This window comes from Sebastes umbrosus, chromosome 10, assembly GCF_015220745.1.
Source record: "Sebastes umbrosus isolate fSebUmb1 chromosome 10, fSebUmb1.pri, whole genome shotgun sequence".
Taxonomy (NCBI): Eukaryota; Metazoa; Chordata; class Actinopteri; order Perciformes; family Sebastidae; genus Sebastes; species Sebastes umbrosus.
The window spans coordinates 2,548,362-2,562,915 of record NC_051278.1 but is presented as its reverse complement, the minus strand read 5'-3'; the positions used below and the strand labels follow the sequence as shown (position 1 = coordinate 2,562,915).

Sequence of the window (14,554 nt, the reverse complement as noted above, 5' to 3'; positions counted from 1 at the left end):
CTGTGACATGAATGTTATTACATTATAAATTCATTAATTTTGTTTAAACCAATATTTAATAATTATTAAATAATAATCAGAAACAATAAAATAATACATTTTTCATAAAAAGCAATACATAAAAACAGCATAATCACTGCAAAAAGTCAGGTTTAAAGGCACATACAGTGATCAATAATCAATATGGCCTCCAGACAGGCTCCTCCCCTCGTAGAGAAAGACACGCCCCTTCGATGTAATTGCTCAGAGCCGTGACGACGTTGCGGTCCTCCCCTGCGGTCTGCAGCGGTTGGTTCGGTCCATAGTAGAAGCTGCCCGGCTGGAAGGGACCACCGTGGCTGAGCGGAGGTGGAGGCGGAGGAGGAGGAAGGTAGGAGGCATACGGTGAGGGCTGGCTGGAGTACGAGAGGGCAGGCAGGTGGTGCATTCTGGGATTTGGAGTGAAGGAGGTCACCTGACTCAGGAACGACGGCTCATTGGACCACGGAGAGGAAGCAAAAGATCTACAATCTGGAGAGCGATGACATCAACATCAGTTTAACAAATAATACTGAGCATTAAAGTCCATTCTCGACCGTGGAAACAACTAAAAAAAACTTAAATAAAAAATAAATGACTCAATAAATAAGCAATTGTCATTAAATGTAGCAAAAATAATATTAGAAATAAATCCAGCCATTAATTAATTGATCATTTGTGACATAAATTAATATTTCTGTTTTAATTTGCTTCTTTATTTATTGATCTTTGTATTAATCCCCTTATTTATTAATCTTATATTAAATTTTCCCTTATATTTATTTATGTATCAATTTTTTTTATTCATTTTTAAATTAATTAATTATAATTATTATTATTTTATTTTTTAAAATATTTTTTAAAATGTATGTGTTTATTTATGTATTTTATGTATTTTTTTAATGTATTTTCTTTTCTGCAAAAAGCTCGGAAGTTTGGATTTTTATATGATATATGATATTATTATATATTATATTAAATTTTCCATTTCCCTCAGTAATACTAGATATCCATTCAAGTACTGTAGTACTATTTGGGGTACTTTATGAGGTATTCCAGCATATACTTTTTAAAAAATGTATTTAAAAACAAATATGTAATTAAAATCCAAATCAAAAAGGGAATAAAAAACTAATTCCAACCAAAACAAAACAAAAAATTAAAAAATGAATCAAAAGCAATAAAACTACAAATGACAAAAAATAAAAACATTTAACAAAAAATAAAATAAAAACAACCAAACTACAAAAAACACTAAAATAAACAGTAATAAAACTAATAATGACGATGACTTATAACTATACTTCACAATATTTCAGATAGAAATATAGTACTTTTACTCTACTACAGCTATAGTTATTAATCACTTTACAGATTAATATTTTACATTAAAATATGTGATATAATGGAATTATTATTGATCAAACTACCCAACAGTTAGTACTGTGGAAGTAACTACATCATCATAATCATACATATCATACAATCATTATGAATACAATCATAAATCATAATACACTTACATTAGTGTGGATAATAAATGTTGGGCAAGATTTTATGCAAAAAGTACACCTATTATTATAACTACTATTCGATAGGCATACAACATAAAGGTTAAAACATGCTTATATACATATGCACACTGTTACATATTTGCAGTTCTGTATGCGAAAGTAAACACTGACTTGGTTGGTTTCTATTTAAAAAAAATAATGATTTAAACAACGTACCTGATGATGTCGTGCTGCTGCTGTGTAGTGACCTGAACACTACTGACTTCACCTCCTTCTGCCTCTGTCCTGAGAGACGGAGAAGAAGAGAAGAAGTGAAGAAGAGTCATTGACTGAAAGCTTTGGATCAAACCATCATGTTATTTTTATACTGACGTCTTGGCAGCCGCTGTCCATCCACGGTGACCTTGATGGCTCTGTGAACGGTGGCGATCTGAGGCGGCGAGGTCAGCACGTTGATGGAGAGGGTGAAACTCTTGCCTGGAGAAAAAAATCACACATATACACGTGTACGGGTGAATTAAAAGTACTGAACTGTCTGAAATGCCTTGTTGAAGTCCCGCCTTTTCTTCTGTAACGTGGTGATGTCACCAAGTAACATATTTGCATAAAGAGTCCTCATAACTGCTGTTGAGCCACTTTGAAACGAGGCCTGTGTTCGTCCATGTTTATGTATATTACTGTGATTATTGTATCAGTGGAGTGTCTCTCCATCTACCTCTCCCACTGCGACCGATGAAGCGGAGGTCATTAAAGTGGGCGTAGCCTTGCTTCATGGTCGCCGTGGCGTTGCGCAGCTCGGCGCTGCTGTTTTCGTCATTGCCAGCCATTACTGTGACCACCACGCCGTCTGGCACATCGTTGCCCACGGCAACCACCTGGAGGATGGAGAAAGGTTAGGATCGGGCCTTTATCATCTGACAAAATGGTCAGCCTGGAAGGCTAAGCACAGGGCAAAATGTCCCAAATACATTTCGATGACCTTTGACATTATGAACTGAGATGGATAGATAGATAGGTAGGTAGATAGGTAGATAGACAGACAGATAGATAGACAGATAGATAGATACTGTAGATGATTCCTCACAGTGAAGGCTCTCGGCAGGGTCTTGTTACACCTCCAGTGCTGCGGCAGGCTGCTGCAGAGGAAGTTTGGGCTGTCGGTCTGTACGAGGCCTCTGGTTGGCGCCGTGCTGCGTTGGTGGAGGGACTTCACCTCCTGGTTGTCCAGCTGGCGGTTGATGGGCGACGGTGCTGGCCGACGCTTCACCACAGGATCTGAAAGGGATGTCGGCCATATTAGACTTTAACATATCTTTTTTTGCTGTAATCAAAATTCATGTGGTCAACAAAGATTACCAGACGCCAGTAAAACGTTCACCTAAAAAGTGCCGTACAAAAGTAAAACAAAAATATTTCTATTCCATTGTCATATTCTACCGAAATGGCCTGTGTTGAACAATAAAATAAGATAAATATAATAAGTGTTTTCAGTCCAAAATGGCGGCAGCGGCAGTTGTCAAATAAACACCAGAGTTTCATCACTTTGCTTCTAAACTCTTTGGCGCTGGTTGCCCTCTAAAAATAATTAAAAAAATAAAAAAATAAATAGAAATGCTGGTGGGTGCCCTTCATAATTTTCTGCATTGAGGTAACAAATGAACAAACAAATAAATAAAAAAAAATAAAAAATAAAAAAAATAGATAAATAAATAAGTAAAAAAAGAAATACACTTTTAACCCCTGTATCTCTCTTTCTTGCAGTTTTTCATCTGCCCGGCCGCACTTATTTGTTAATAAAAGTGTAAATTGTAAAACTGACTAAACACTTTTAAGCCTACAATATCAGGGACCAATTGTTTATTTATATTATAATAAATTCAGTTATTTATGAACATAAAAAGGGCTAGAGTCTGGTTTTATCTTATCTTATTAGCTGTATCAAGGTATTATTGTTGTTCACCATTAATTATAGCTGCTAAACTAAATGTATTTCACAAATTACTTAGTAAATTGAGTGCTTGGTATTTCTCAAAAATAATAATAATTAAAATAAATATTTAATGAACCATCGGGGAGACGTAAAATGACGTTTTTTCACCAGAAAGTGTAAAAAACTACAACTACCATAACCGCAGCGCTTCCTCATTCTGCTACGTCATCAGACAGCGCCGAGGATCAAACTAATCGTCAACAGCTGATGAACAAACAGCAGCAACAGAAACGTGTTCTGATCGACTGGTGAGATTTAAAGTGTTTTAAAGTGTTTTAAAGTGTTTTAAAGTGTTTCTGGGTCTTTTCTCTCTCTCCTCCTCCAGTCTGTCTCTTTCTCTCTGCTGTCCTCGTCTTTGTGTTTTATTGACCGCAGTGTTTGAATAGAGGAAACTGAGCTGCTTTATCATTCAGATTCTGCTGCCGGAGGGAAGTTACTGCGGTCACACACCTGAACCACTGACTCACCTGTCCCCTCACCTGTTACACCACCAGAGGACAGGTGGTGTGACCGCAGTAACTTCTCCTGTCCTCTCACCTGTCCTCTCACCTGTCCTCTCTCCTGTCCTCTCTCCTGTCCCCTCACCTGTCCTCTCACCTGTCCTCTCTCCTGTGCTCTCACCTGTTACACCACCTGACTCACCTGACTATCCCCTCTCCTGTCCCCCTCACTGTCCCCTCTCACCTGTCCCCTCACCTGTTACACCACCTGACTCATCTGTCCCTTCTCCTCTCTCCTGTCCTCTCTCCTGTCCTCTCTCCTGTCCCCTCTCCTGTTCCCATCACTGTCCCCTCTCTATGTTCCCTCACCCTGTCCTCTCACCTGTTACACCACCTGACTCACCTGACTCATCTGTCCCCTCTCCTCTCTCCTGTCCTCTCACCTGTCCTCTCACCTGTCCCCTCTCCTCTCTCCTGTCCTCTCTCCTGTCCTCTCACCTGTCCCCTCTCCTCTCTCCTGTCCTCTCACCTGTCCTCTCACGTGTCCTCTCTCCTGTCCCCTCTCCTATCCCCTCTCTTGTCCCCCTACCTGTCCTCTCACAGTCCTCTCACCTGTCCCCTCACCTGTCCCCTCTTCTGTCCCCTCACCTGTCCCCTCTCCTATCCCCTCTCTTGTCCCCCCACCGGTCCTCTCACCTGTCCCCTCACCTGTCCCATCTCCTCTCTCCTGTCCTCTCACCTGTCCCCTCACCTGTCCCCTCACCTGTCCCCTCTCTTGTCACCCCACCTGTCCTCTCACAGTCCTCTCACAGTCCTCTCACAGTCCTCTCACCTGTCCCCTCACAGTCCTCTCACTGTCCCCTCACCTGTCCCCTCTGGAGGTCGTTATGTGTGTCTGAATACTCTCTGTGATGATTTGCCTCCAGTCTGTTCTGCTATCTTGTTATTTTAGGCTCTCAGCTTCTGTTCTGTACGACACAGCTGACTAGTTGTGTTTTAGGTTAAACTCATAGTGTTATATAGTCACACCAAACTCCAGTCAAAAATCTTCTAATTTAAGAAGCGTTGGTTTGTTAGATAACTTACATACACTGTTAGACATTATGCAACATTATAACAAACAATTTAGACTTTAAGGCGTGAAAATGAGTGTTAAATATTGTTTGTTGAAAACGATAATAACGACCTTAACACAGCTCGGCATGCTTTCTGTCAGTATTGATACCGGTGGGCAGTGATGGAATGAGTGTCGAGATGCTTTACTGCAGTAAAAGTACTAATACCACATTGTGAAAATACTCCACTACAAGTACAAGTCCTGCATTCAAAACTTTACTGAAGTAAAATTATGCAAGTATTATCAGCATTTACCTAAAGAATGAAAAGTAAAAGTATTTCTAATGCAGTAAAATGTTCATTGACAGTGTTTTCCTATTATATCTGATGTTTCTGTTTTAATATTACTGCTGCGTTAATGTGTATGTTGCATTCTACTGCTGTAGATGTTTTTAACTCTTTTTATACAGTTGGCTGGTTTAATCTAAAACGCTTCTTCAGTTAATTTACATTTTCTAGTTTAATGCATTTTCTTTGTTTTGTTTGTGTCGTCAGGTGGCCGTGGTTATGAGCAGTCCCATGGCGGGCTCTCAAGCCTCCAGTTCTAAAGACCGTCCGGCTTCCAGGACCAGTTTCATCCCAGAGCTGCAGAGCATGATGTAAGAGACACACACAGAGAGACACACACACACAGAGACACACACACACACACACACATACACACACACACAGAGAGAAACACACAGAGAGACACATACAGAGAGACACACACAGAGAGACACACACACACACAGAGACACACACACAGAGAGAGACACACACACAGAGAGAGACACACACACACACACACACAGAGAGACACACAGAGAGAGACACACACACACACAGAGAGACACACACACACACACACACACACACACAGAGAGAAACACACAGAGAGACACATACAGAGAGACACACACAGAGAGACACACACACACACAGAGAGACACACACACACACACACACACAGAGAGACACACACACAGAGAGACACACACACAGAGAGAGACACACACACACAGAGAGACACACACACACACACAGAGAGACACACACACAGAGAGAGACACACACACACAGAGAGACACACACACACAGAGAGAGACACACACACACAGAGAGACACACACACAGAGAGAGACACACACACACAGAGAGACACACACACAGAGAGAGACACACACACAGAGAGACACACACACAGAGAGAGACACACACACACAGAGAGACACACACACACAGAGAGACACACAGAGAGAGACACACACACACAGAGAGACACACACACACACACACACACACACACAGAGACACACACACAGAGACTCACCCCAGTACAGCATCGGGCTGCTGAACAGACTGTTTGAAGCCATAAAAACCTGTTTAACAAACCACAGAGAGAATGTTTCGTTCATTACCCTTCATTTATGATACATTGTGTTTTACACTATAAATACTAGTAACTGCTTGTTTACTTGCCAAAGTATAAGCTTAAGTAAGAAAGATTTTACAAACTAAACAAACCATTAGATGTTATAAAGGGAGACATTCCATTGCAGGCGTTGTTAAGGCATGTTCAATCAATCATCACTAGACTTGCAGTACACAACATTACAATCACTAGTTAAGACTCCAGAAAGTCTCTGGACTAATTAATGGAATAATTACACAATAAAGGTGATTAACATGAAGTTTAGTGAAAATTAACCCATTTGTGCCCAAATACTATATTTAGCATGATGAGGAAAAATACAACATTTGTTCTGATTGGTCAAAAGTCTTGAAATATGTTACAGACATACTTTGGACAACTATCTAACAGTACAACTTTGACATTTTCAGATAACATAAATCACACTTTTATAGTCGAAGTCAGGATTTAAAAAAAAAGAAAGAGGAAAAACGCTAACATTGTGTTAACTGAATGTTTTCCACATGCATTTTTTTTACACTGCATGTGTGCATATCTTTGATATTCAACTTGTTTTGAGTTCATAGATACCAATACTTGATTGTGTTCCTTGTATTTTGATAATCTATTTATTGTTTCTGACATTTTTAGGCAAAAATTAGCTCATGTGACCTACAGTAGTTCCTGTGTCTCCATTTATGAGGATTTGCTGTTTATCTTTGCAGTAAACTGAATATCTTTGTTACATCTACTGTTGGTCAGACAAAATGCACAATGGGGAGATGTCCCCTTGATAAAATAATAAACGTAGTCAGGGGGGTATATAGCGCTCCGTCTGTCCGTCCTTCCGTTCGTGAACCTTCTGTTAAAATGTACATAGAGTACGTAGAGTTACAGCCTTAACATATTGTAGTTGTAGTTTAACAAAAGAATAAAGTACATTTCCCGAAACCAGTTGACACAGTCGTCTTCTTCAAAATATTTTATCACAAGAAAATAAACTATTATTTAATTAATCTTTTTTTTTATTATGAGTAGACGATGAAAAGGTAAAAAAAGGACAAAGAGTTGTACAACTTTGCTTATTGTAACCGGAATATTAAGATTAAAAAAAATGAAAAAAATTAAATAAATATGTATACATATTTTGCAAAATGCACTTGCACTCCGTCCACACTATTGCTATGATTTTATTATTATTATTTTTTTTTTTATCTGCACATGAAAAACCACTTTCTGTGGGTTTTTCAAGAGAATCCACATACGTGATGATGTGGCCTCTCATTAGTGTGTGTGTGTGTGTGTGTGTGTGTGTGTGTGTGTGTGTGTGTTTTGGGGTACTCACCTTGTGTTGTGTGTGTGTGGGCTTCAGAGAGATGGTGTCGGTGGTCAGAGAGGCTGAAACCAAACTAAACCCCAAAACCTAAAACCAACGCTCAGCCTGAAGCCAACCTCCGAACCTGAGGCCAACCTGCCCACAACCTCAAACCAAAGCCTTTCTCACCTGTGTGATTGACTGCTGCAAACAGCCAATCACAGCGCAGATAACGAGGGTGGGGGGGGGGAGTGGAGACCACAAGGGGGGGACTGTTTGGTGTTTGTATGTAGAGAGAGACGGAGGGAGAGAGAAGGAATGGGAGAAGGAAAGAGCTTCAGGATGTGGGTTTAGGTCAGACTGCCATCGTGGAAGTGGCTTCTCTGGATGCAAATTGAGGTTTGACCAAATTGTGGTCAAAGTGTGTGTGTGGCCTGTCGAGCTCAGTGGGTGAGGGTTGGAGAGAGAGACGACATGTACATGTGTAAACTAGGGCTGTGAAAGGTAAAGCGATAATGCGTCTAATTCGTTTTAACGCCACTAATTTCTTTAACGCATTTGCAGCTTTTAGGTCGTAGTGGGCTCCGTTTTAAAGGTAGAGTGAAGATGAAACCGATGAATCCATCGGTACCAACCATGTCATACTAGCTGTTAGTGAAGGAGGCTAAATAACGCTCCAAACTTGCACTCAATTTTGGTGGAAAAACTGTCATGTCCATTTTCAAAGGGGTCCCTTGACCTCTGACCTCCAGATGTGTGAATGTAAATGGGTTCTATGGGTACCCACGAGTCTCCCCTTTACAGACATGCCCACTTTATGATGATCACATGCAGTTTGGGGCAAGTCATAGTCAAGTCAGCACACTGACACACTGACAGCTGTTGTTGCCTGTTGGGCTGCAGTTTGCCATGTTATGATTGGAGCATATTGTTTTATTCTAAATGCAGTACCTGTGAGGGTTTCTGGACAATATTTGCCATTGTTTTGTGTTGTTAATTGATTTACAATAATAAATATATACATGCATTTGCATAAAAGCAGCATATTTGTCCACTCCCATGTTGATAAGAGTATTAAATACTCCACAAATCTTCCTTAAGGTACATTTTGAACAGAAAAAATGTGATTAATCATGATGAAATATTTTTATATTTCATGATTGGTGGGCTTATTACAGGCCTGCGACAGCCACAGATGGCTGATTCTTTTCTTTTTCTTTTGTCAGAACGTTTGATTTATTGATTGTCGGGATGTAATGAGAACTTCAACAAACATCCTATAAAAAATCAGCTTCTAAAATAAATTGTCGACCCTCGCTTTAAGGTCTGTTAAAAAAAAAAAAAAAAAAAAAAATGCCAACAGCAAAATGTTGTCTGTTTTTTCTACAAAGATGTTTTTAATTTAACAACATTCACAAATGTTAATGTGGTCTAAACACAAGCAGCCGCACAAGAACTTCAGCTGAATACAATTCTTTCCAAAATCATCAGAATTTAGATTTGAATCAGAAACTGTTCAAAGCCGAGCAAACATTCAACACCAGTACTCGCTTTTTTCCATACTTGGTACTACAGACGCATTTCAGCTGGTACCAAAAAAGTATTGAGGTTTAATACTGTCATGGAAAAATTGTACTGGACACGAATTCACTTGAAACTCTGCTCATCTCTACGTCACTCTCATTAACATTTTGCGTCTTTGTGTGTCAGGTTCGCTCTGGGAGACGCTCGCAGGCCTCTGCACGAGACGGCAGCTCTGGTGGAGGACATTGTGCACACACAGCTCATTACTATGGTAACATAAATACAATACACCTTTACACAAACACTGTGGTGCAGTGGTGGAAGAAGTATTCAGATCTTTTACTTGAAGTTACAATCTCCAAGATCTCTGGTTCGTTCTATTTGGCGGCACCTAAGTGGTAATTGCAGGTGTCACCATCATTCATCGATAGATAGTGACATAACAGACTTTGTTAGGCAAGTTGCACAGGAAATGTAATCCTTTTGACTTATTACTCCTTTAAAAAGTAATATTTATTATTACTACTATATTACAATGCAAGCTTTTGCACCCTCGTGGAGCCGGGCCTGTTTCTTCGTCTTGGTCACACATGCGCCTGAGGTGATATTCGCCTAAAAGTTCAACTCAATACGATGTGAAGATGCATACTGACCTGCCACACGTTCACGTCATCATAACATAAACCTACATGGCACTAAAAGAAATCATGTTCCAGTAACTCACAAATGCAGCGTTGTCTGTAATATAATTACTGTTTTTTGGAAGTTGTGATCGTAACTAATGCTCCATGATGGGATTGGTTTATTGATCAGCTGCATCAGGCCTGCGAGGGGGCGTCTCTTCGTGGGTCGAGGGTCATTTCAGCGGAGGACATCCTGTTCCAGATGAGAAGGGACAAGGTAAACAAGTCACACAGAAAACAAAACACATTAAATACACAAAACTTAAAGGTGCTAAATTCCAAATTCAGAGTGTATCTATGATTGAGGGATCGCCTCCACGCGACTCTCAACATGGCGACGGCAAGCGAGCAGCTCACAGCTAACGGTGCTAAAAGTGCAAACAACAGCGAGAGTGTTGACAGAGAAGTGTTTACCTGAGGGGGAACCGGAGGGTGGGCGCTACGCTTCCGCATCAGTGGAGGCGGCGTTACCAGCTGTAACCGCCGTATGAGAGCAGCGGCCGTGAGCAAGCCAGCGGGGCACGCTCACATGCACTAAAAGCGTGCGCGGCCGGTCCGGCGACGTCAACAAAGCACAGAGAAGCTCAGATTACAGCAGGTAGACATTACTCCTCTATATCTTTAGCAATAGACAGTAGTTGTTTGATGCTATATTAATGCTCTGGATTTAGCACCTTTAACATCATTAAGGATTCTTACTTATTAAAAGAAAAGTATAAATCTTAACTTCAAAATATTAAAATGATTAACTATTAATATAGATTATCATCACTTTTCTTCTTCTGTCTCTTGACCAGAGGAAGGTGTCGAGGTTATTGAAATATCTCCAGTTTAGAGATTATAAATCCAAACTACTGAAAAGTCTGGAGGAAGAAGAGACGCAGCAAGAAACCGGTAACTGCACGCTCACATATTCACGTCATGACAGTGTTTTAATCGGATCGATTTACAGTACAGCTGTATTTGAGAACCAAATATCAGATTAATATGAACCGAGACTTGTTTTTTTTGTCGTGTGTGTGTTTGCAGACAGGACGGCTGGTGCTGCAGGAGGCGTTGCCGGCGGTAACCAGCGGAGGCAACGATTGGCCCAGGATTTTCTGGTGTGGATGGATCAGACCGGCGAGCTCCTGTCATTGGCTGAGTGGCAGGAAGTAGACCCCATCAAACAGGAACGGATGGAGGTCAGAGGTCATCATGATGTCTTTTTAACGTTTTTAATGTTCATGACACACTGGCAGATTTATAATGATTTATAATGAGTATGATGTTTTAATGTTTTGTATGTCTCTGTATTTTCAGCGTTTGGAGCGTCAGACTCGAGCTATGGACCAGGCTCAGTACTCGGAGTTCTCTGAGAGTCGACAGCTCAGCTTTGGTAAGATTTTAATCGAGTAATTAAGTTTCTCTCTAATAATCCTAATTTTAGGAATATTTGATATAACCAGCGATGCATGCACTTTAATGATACAGGTTTATATGGAAAGGTAATTAAACAAACTTAAACAAGGCACATCAATGGGTGAAGCCTATGGAGTCAAAACCGTCTCATAAGTATTCACAAATAAATGTCAAGTTAAGTAACTCGTAAAACACAAATAATTGCAGAGTGATTTTTATCTGTATCTGTGCCTCTAATTTACAACTCGTATATCGTCATTTTATAAATAAACACAAGAGTTGTACAAATATATTGTCATATTTTTATTAAAACAAACCCCGTTTGCAATACTTAAATTAATTTGCAAATTGTCAGTTTAGCATTTTAAAATGTAAATGTGTTGAATGAATCTAAACGGATTGCTGTGAATCCTATTGAGACTTTTTTACCGAAGAGCCAGCGCTCTCCAGTAGATGGCGGTAATGAAACATTTATGGATTTCGCAGAGAAAAATGTATATCTGATCATTTATCTGTATGTACATGTGACAGCTTACGCGCATTAATGATTAGCGTAAACGGCTGACAAATCAGGCACCGATATAGAGATTTATAAATACAAACCACTCTGCATTTATATTTGTGCATTGTGTTTTACGAGAAAAAGCAACAAATACTCAAATTTGAGAAGCTGGAACTGGCAAAGAACTTGCTAATTGACTTAATACAAAAAATCCATTATCAAAAATGTTATCTCCATTGACTAATTGATTATTTGACTAATTGTTTCAGCATATAACCCATTGAACTTTAGTGTATGAGCATGGTTCTTAAAAAACGTAACTGGATATGAATGATTCAGTCGGTGATGTCGTCCACCTGGATGTCTGCTCTGTTTTATGTGCGTGTGAACAGCTAAGAAGGCGTCAAAGTTTCGTGACTGGTTGGACTGCAGCAGTTTAGAGCTGAAACCCAACAGCATCGCCATGGAGATCCTGTCGTACCTGGCCTATGAGACTGTTGCCCAGGTAACATGTTGAATCATGATGTCGCACACATCCTGTTAATGTCACTATCTACTTTATACGTGTCCAGAGTTATAGAATCTTTCTCCTTCTTCAGATTGTGGATTTGTCTCTGTTGGTAAAACAAGAAATGACCGCGAAAACAAATCCCATCAGTCATGTGATCTCAAGCAGCTACATCCACTACAACACTCACACTGAGGTACACACACACACACACGCACACACACGCACACACACGCACACAATAATGTCATCATCTCACATTCAGTTGTTTTCAGTCACTAAAACTAGGATACCAGTTATGTTTTAGTAAGTAAATGATATCTGTCTTTCATCCTTCCAGGTAAAGAAGGACCCAGACTCACCTGAAGCCACTCCCCCTTCCACTCCAGGCTCCTCCCACTCATCAAAGCCCCTCCCACAGGGTAACGGCAGTCTGGACGGCAGGGCGAGACAGAGGAAACGCAAAAAGGTGTGTGTTTGGTCTGCGACCTTCTTATGTATATATTCAGTGGATTTCCTTTTTAATATTTTCTAAGAAAAAAAGTCATAATATACAATTTAAAAAAAAATTTAAAAGTCAGTGTGCTGAAAAAGTCATAGTATAGTATGTAAACATTTTTTTTTAAAAAGTCATAGTGTAGCATAGGCAAAATCATGAAAAAGTCATACTATAGTATGTCGAAAAAAGTCAGTGTAGTATGTCAAAATTTCAAGAGAAAAGTCACAGTATTGTATGTCGAAAAATTTCTCGAAAAAAAGTCATAATATAATATGTCGGAATATTTCATGATAAAAAGTCATAGTATAGTATGTCGAAAAATGTGATAAAACGTCTTAGTATAGTATTTCGAAATTTTTTCAAAAAAAGTAATCGTATAGTATGTCAAAACATTTCTCGAAAAAGTCATATGACGTCAAAAAAAGTCAAGTATAGTATGTCGAAATTTTTCTAAAAAAAAAGTTATAGTATAATATCTCAAAAAACCTCATAGTATAGTATGTAAAAGAATTTCACAGAAAAAAGTCATAGTACAAAAAAGTCATAGTACAAAAAATTCATGAAGAAAAGTCATATTATAGTATGTCGAAAAAAACGTCATAGTATAGTATTTTGAAAAAAAGTCATGGTATACTATGTCAAACGTTTCGAAAAGTCCAAATATGACTTTCTAAATTCAGATACAACACTAATACTTTTTTTATGACATTTCTAAATTATTAAAGTGCATATGTATTTACATACAGTAAGTATATGTACGTGTCGGGATGAGAAATAAGAAGTCCCTTTGTTTAAACACTAACATATTGAATCTAATACCTGAACTATGTTACGTGTTTAAGTTCAGGATGTTGACTCTTCAGTCTGTTGTGTGTTTCAGAGCTGTCCGGCTACAGTGGAACCTCCTAGTGGAGCCATCCAGCCCTGTCACATCAGAGAGGCTATTAGAAGATACAACTACAGACACACAGTAAGAAAAACTGGCTTGGCCATTTTCAAAGGATTCCCTTGACCTCTGACCTCAAGATATGTGAATGAAAACTATACCTTATTAGATAAAACAGAAGTTGACGAAAGGTATTCATATCTCAAAATGTTATGAATCGCAATAAGATCGTATCATGATATAAGTATCGTGGGGTGATCTGGTGATCTCAGACTGCCGCATCAGTTTTACTGATGCAAAGTTCGACCTATTAGATCTTCGTCAGGTAGTGGATAGAAACTGGGGAAACTCTCGTGAGCTTGTTAAAGTAAGGATAGGTCGTCAGGCAGCGAGTCTCTGCAGATCTTAGATCAGGTTTCGTGGTCTACCTTCTAGACACGACCGTTCTTTAGGTCAAAGTGTTGCATCAGTTAAACTTGTGAGAGCTTGCAAATTTCCCCAGACAGGTTTGAACTACAACTGACCTTTCTCTTTCAGAGTGCTTATTGGAGGAGTGGGATGGCCTTCCTCGCCTGCTGAAGATGCAACACATTCTTACAAGTTCCTTCACAAATAATTGTCTTTTTTTGTTCTATTGTTGTAATAAACACTTTTCAGTAAGCCTTCGTTTGTATTTCAGAGAAACCGAATGGCTCACAAAGAATTAGCTTTGTTAAAATATATCACATTAGTATTTGTGTAAAATGTAATCCTCAACTTAAAAAA

At 39.3% G+C, this 14,554-nt stretch overlaps 2 protein-coding genes across 2 annotated transcripts; one reads left to right on the top strand and one right to left on the bottom strand.

Annotated features, from left to right (window-relative positions):
* Window positions 1–37: 37 nt before the first annotated feature.
* Window positions 38–3,787, bottom strand: runx2a (RUNX family transcription factor 2a). The gene is made up of 6 exons (XM_037782588.1): window positions 3,657–3,787; window positions 2,617–2,807; window positions 2,248–2,407; window positions 1,905–2,009; window positions 1,749–1,817; window positions 38–510 (listed from the first exon to the last, which is right to left on the bottom strand). Exons 1-6 carry the CDS (start codon window positions 3,676–3,678, stop codon window positions 179–181), a joined length of 879 nt encoding a protein of 292 aa, XP_037638516.1. The 5' UTR covers window positions 3,679–3,787; the 3' UTR covers window positions 38–178.
* Window positions 3,669–14,450, top strand: supt3h (SPT3 homolog, SAGA and STAGA complex component). Its single transcript, XM_037782584.1, has 12 exons — window positions 3,669–3,770; window positions 5,574–5,677; window positions 9,497–9,581; window positions 10,124–10,210; window positions 10,791–10,887; window positions 11,023–11,177; window positions 11,296–11,371; window positions 12,289–12,401; window positions 12,496–12,600; window positions 12,745–12,873; window positions 13,784–13,873; window positions 14,327–14,450. The coding sequence occupies exons 2-12, from the start codon at window positions 5,586–5,588 to the stop codon at window positions 14,366–14,368; spliced, it is 1,071 nt and encodes a 356-aa protein (XP_037638512.1). The 5' UTR covers window positions 3,669–3,770; window positions 5,574–5,585; the 3' UTR covers window positions 14,369–14,450.
* The last annotated feature ends 104 nt before the right edge of the window (window positions 14,451–14,554 follow it).

Bases quoted from the DNA above. Each gene is read 5' to 3' on its own strand.
- runx2a (XM_037782588.1), bottom strand. From the start codon at position 3,678: ATGAGGAAGCGCTGCGGTTATG. The intron at 2,808-3,656 runs GTAGTTGTAGTT...CATCCCTTTCAG, and splicing joins GAGGAAGCGCTGCGGTTATG to ATCCTGTGGTGAAGCGTCGG. The intron at 511-1,748 runs GTACGTTGTTTA...ATCGCTCTCCAG, and splicing joins CAGCAGCACGACATCATCAG to ATTGTAGATCTTTTGCTTCC.
- supt3h (XM_037782584.1), top strand. From the start codon at position 5,586: ATGAGCAGTCCCATGGCGGGCTCTCAAGCCTCCAGTTCTAAAGACCGT. The intron at 10,888-11,022 runs GTAACTGCACGC...GTGTGTTTGCAG, and splicing joins AGAGACGCAGCAAGAAACCG to ACAGGACGGCTGGTGCTGCA. The intron at 13,874-14,326 runs GTAAGAAAAACT...TTTCTCTTTCAG, and splicing joins GATACAACTACAGACACACA to AGTGCTTATTGGAGGAGTGG.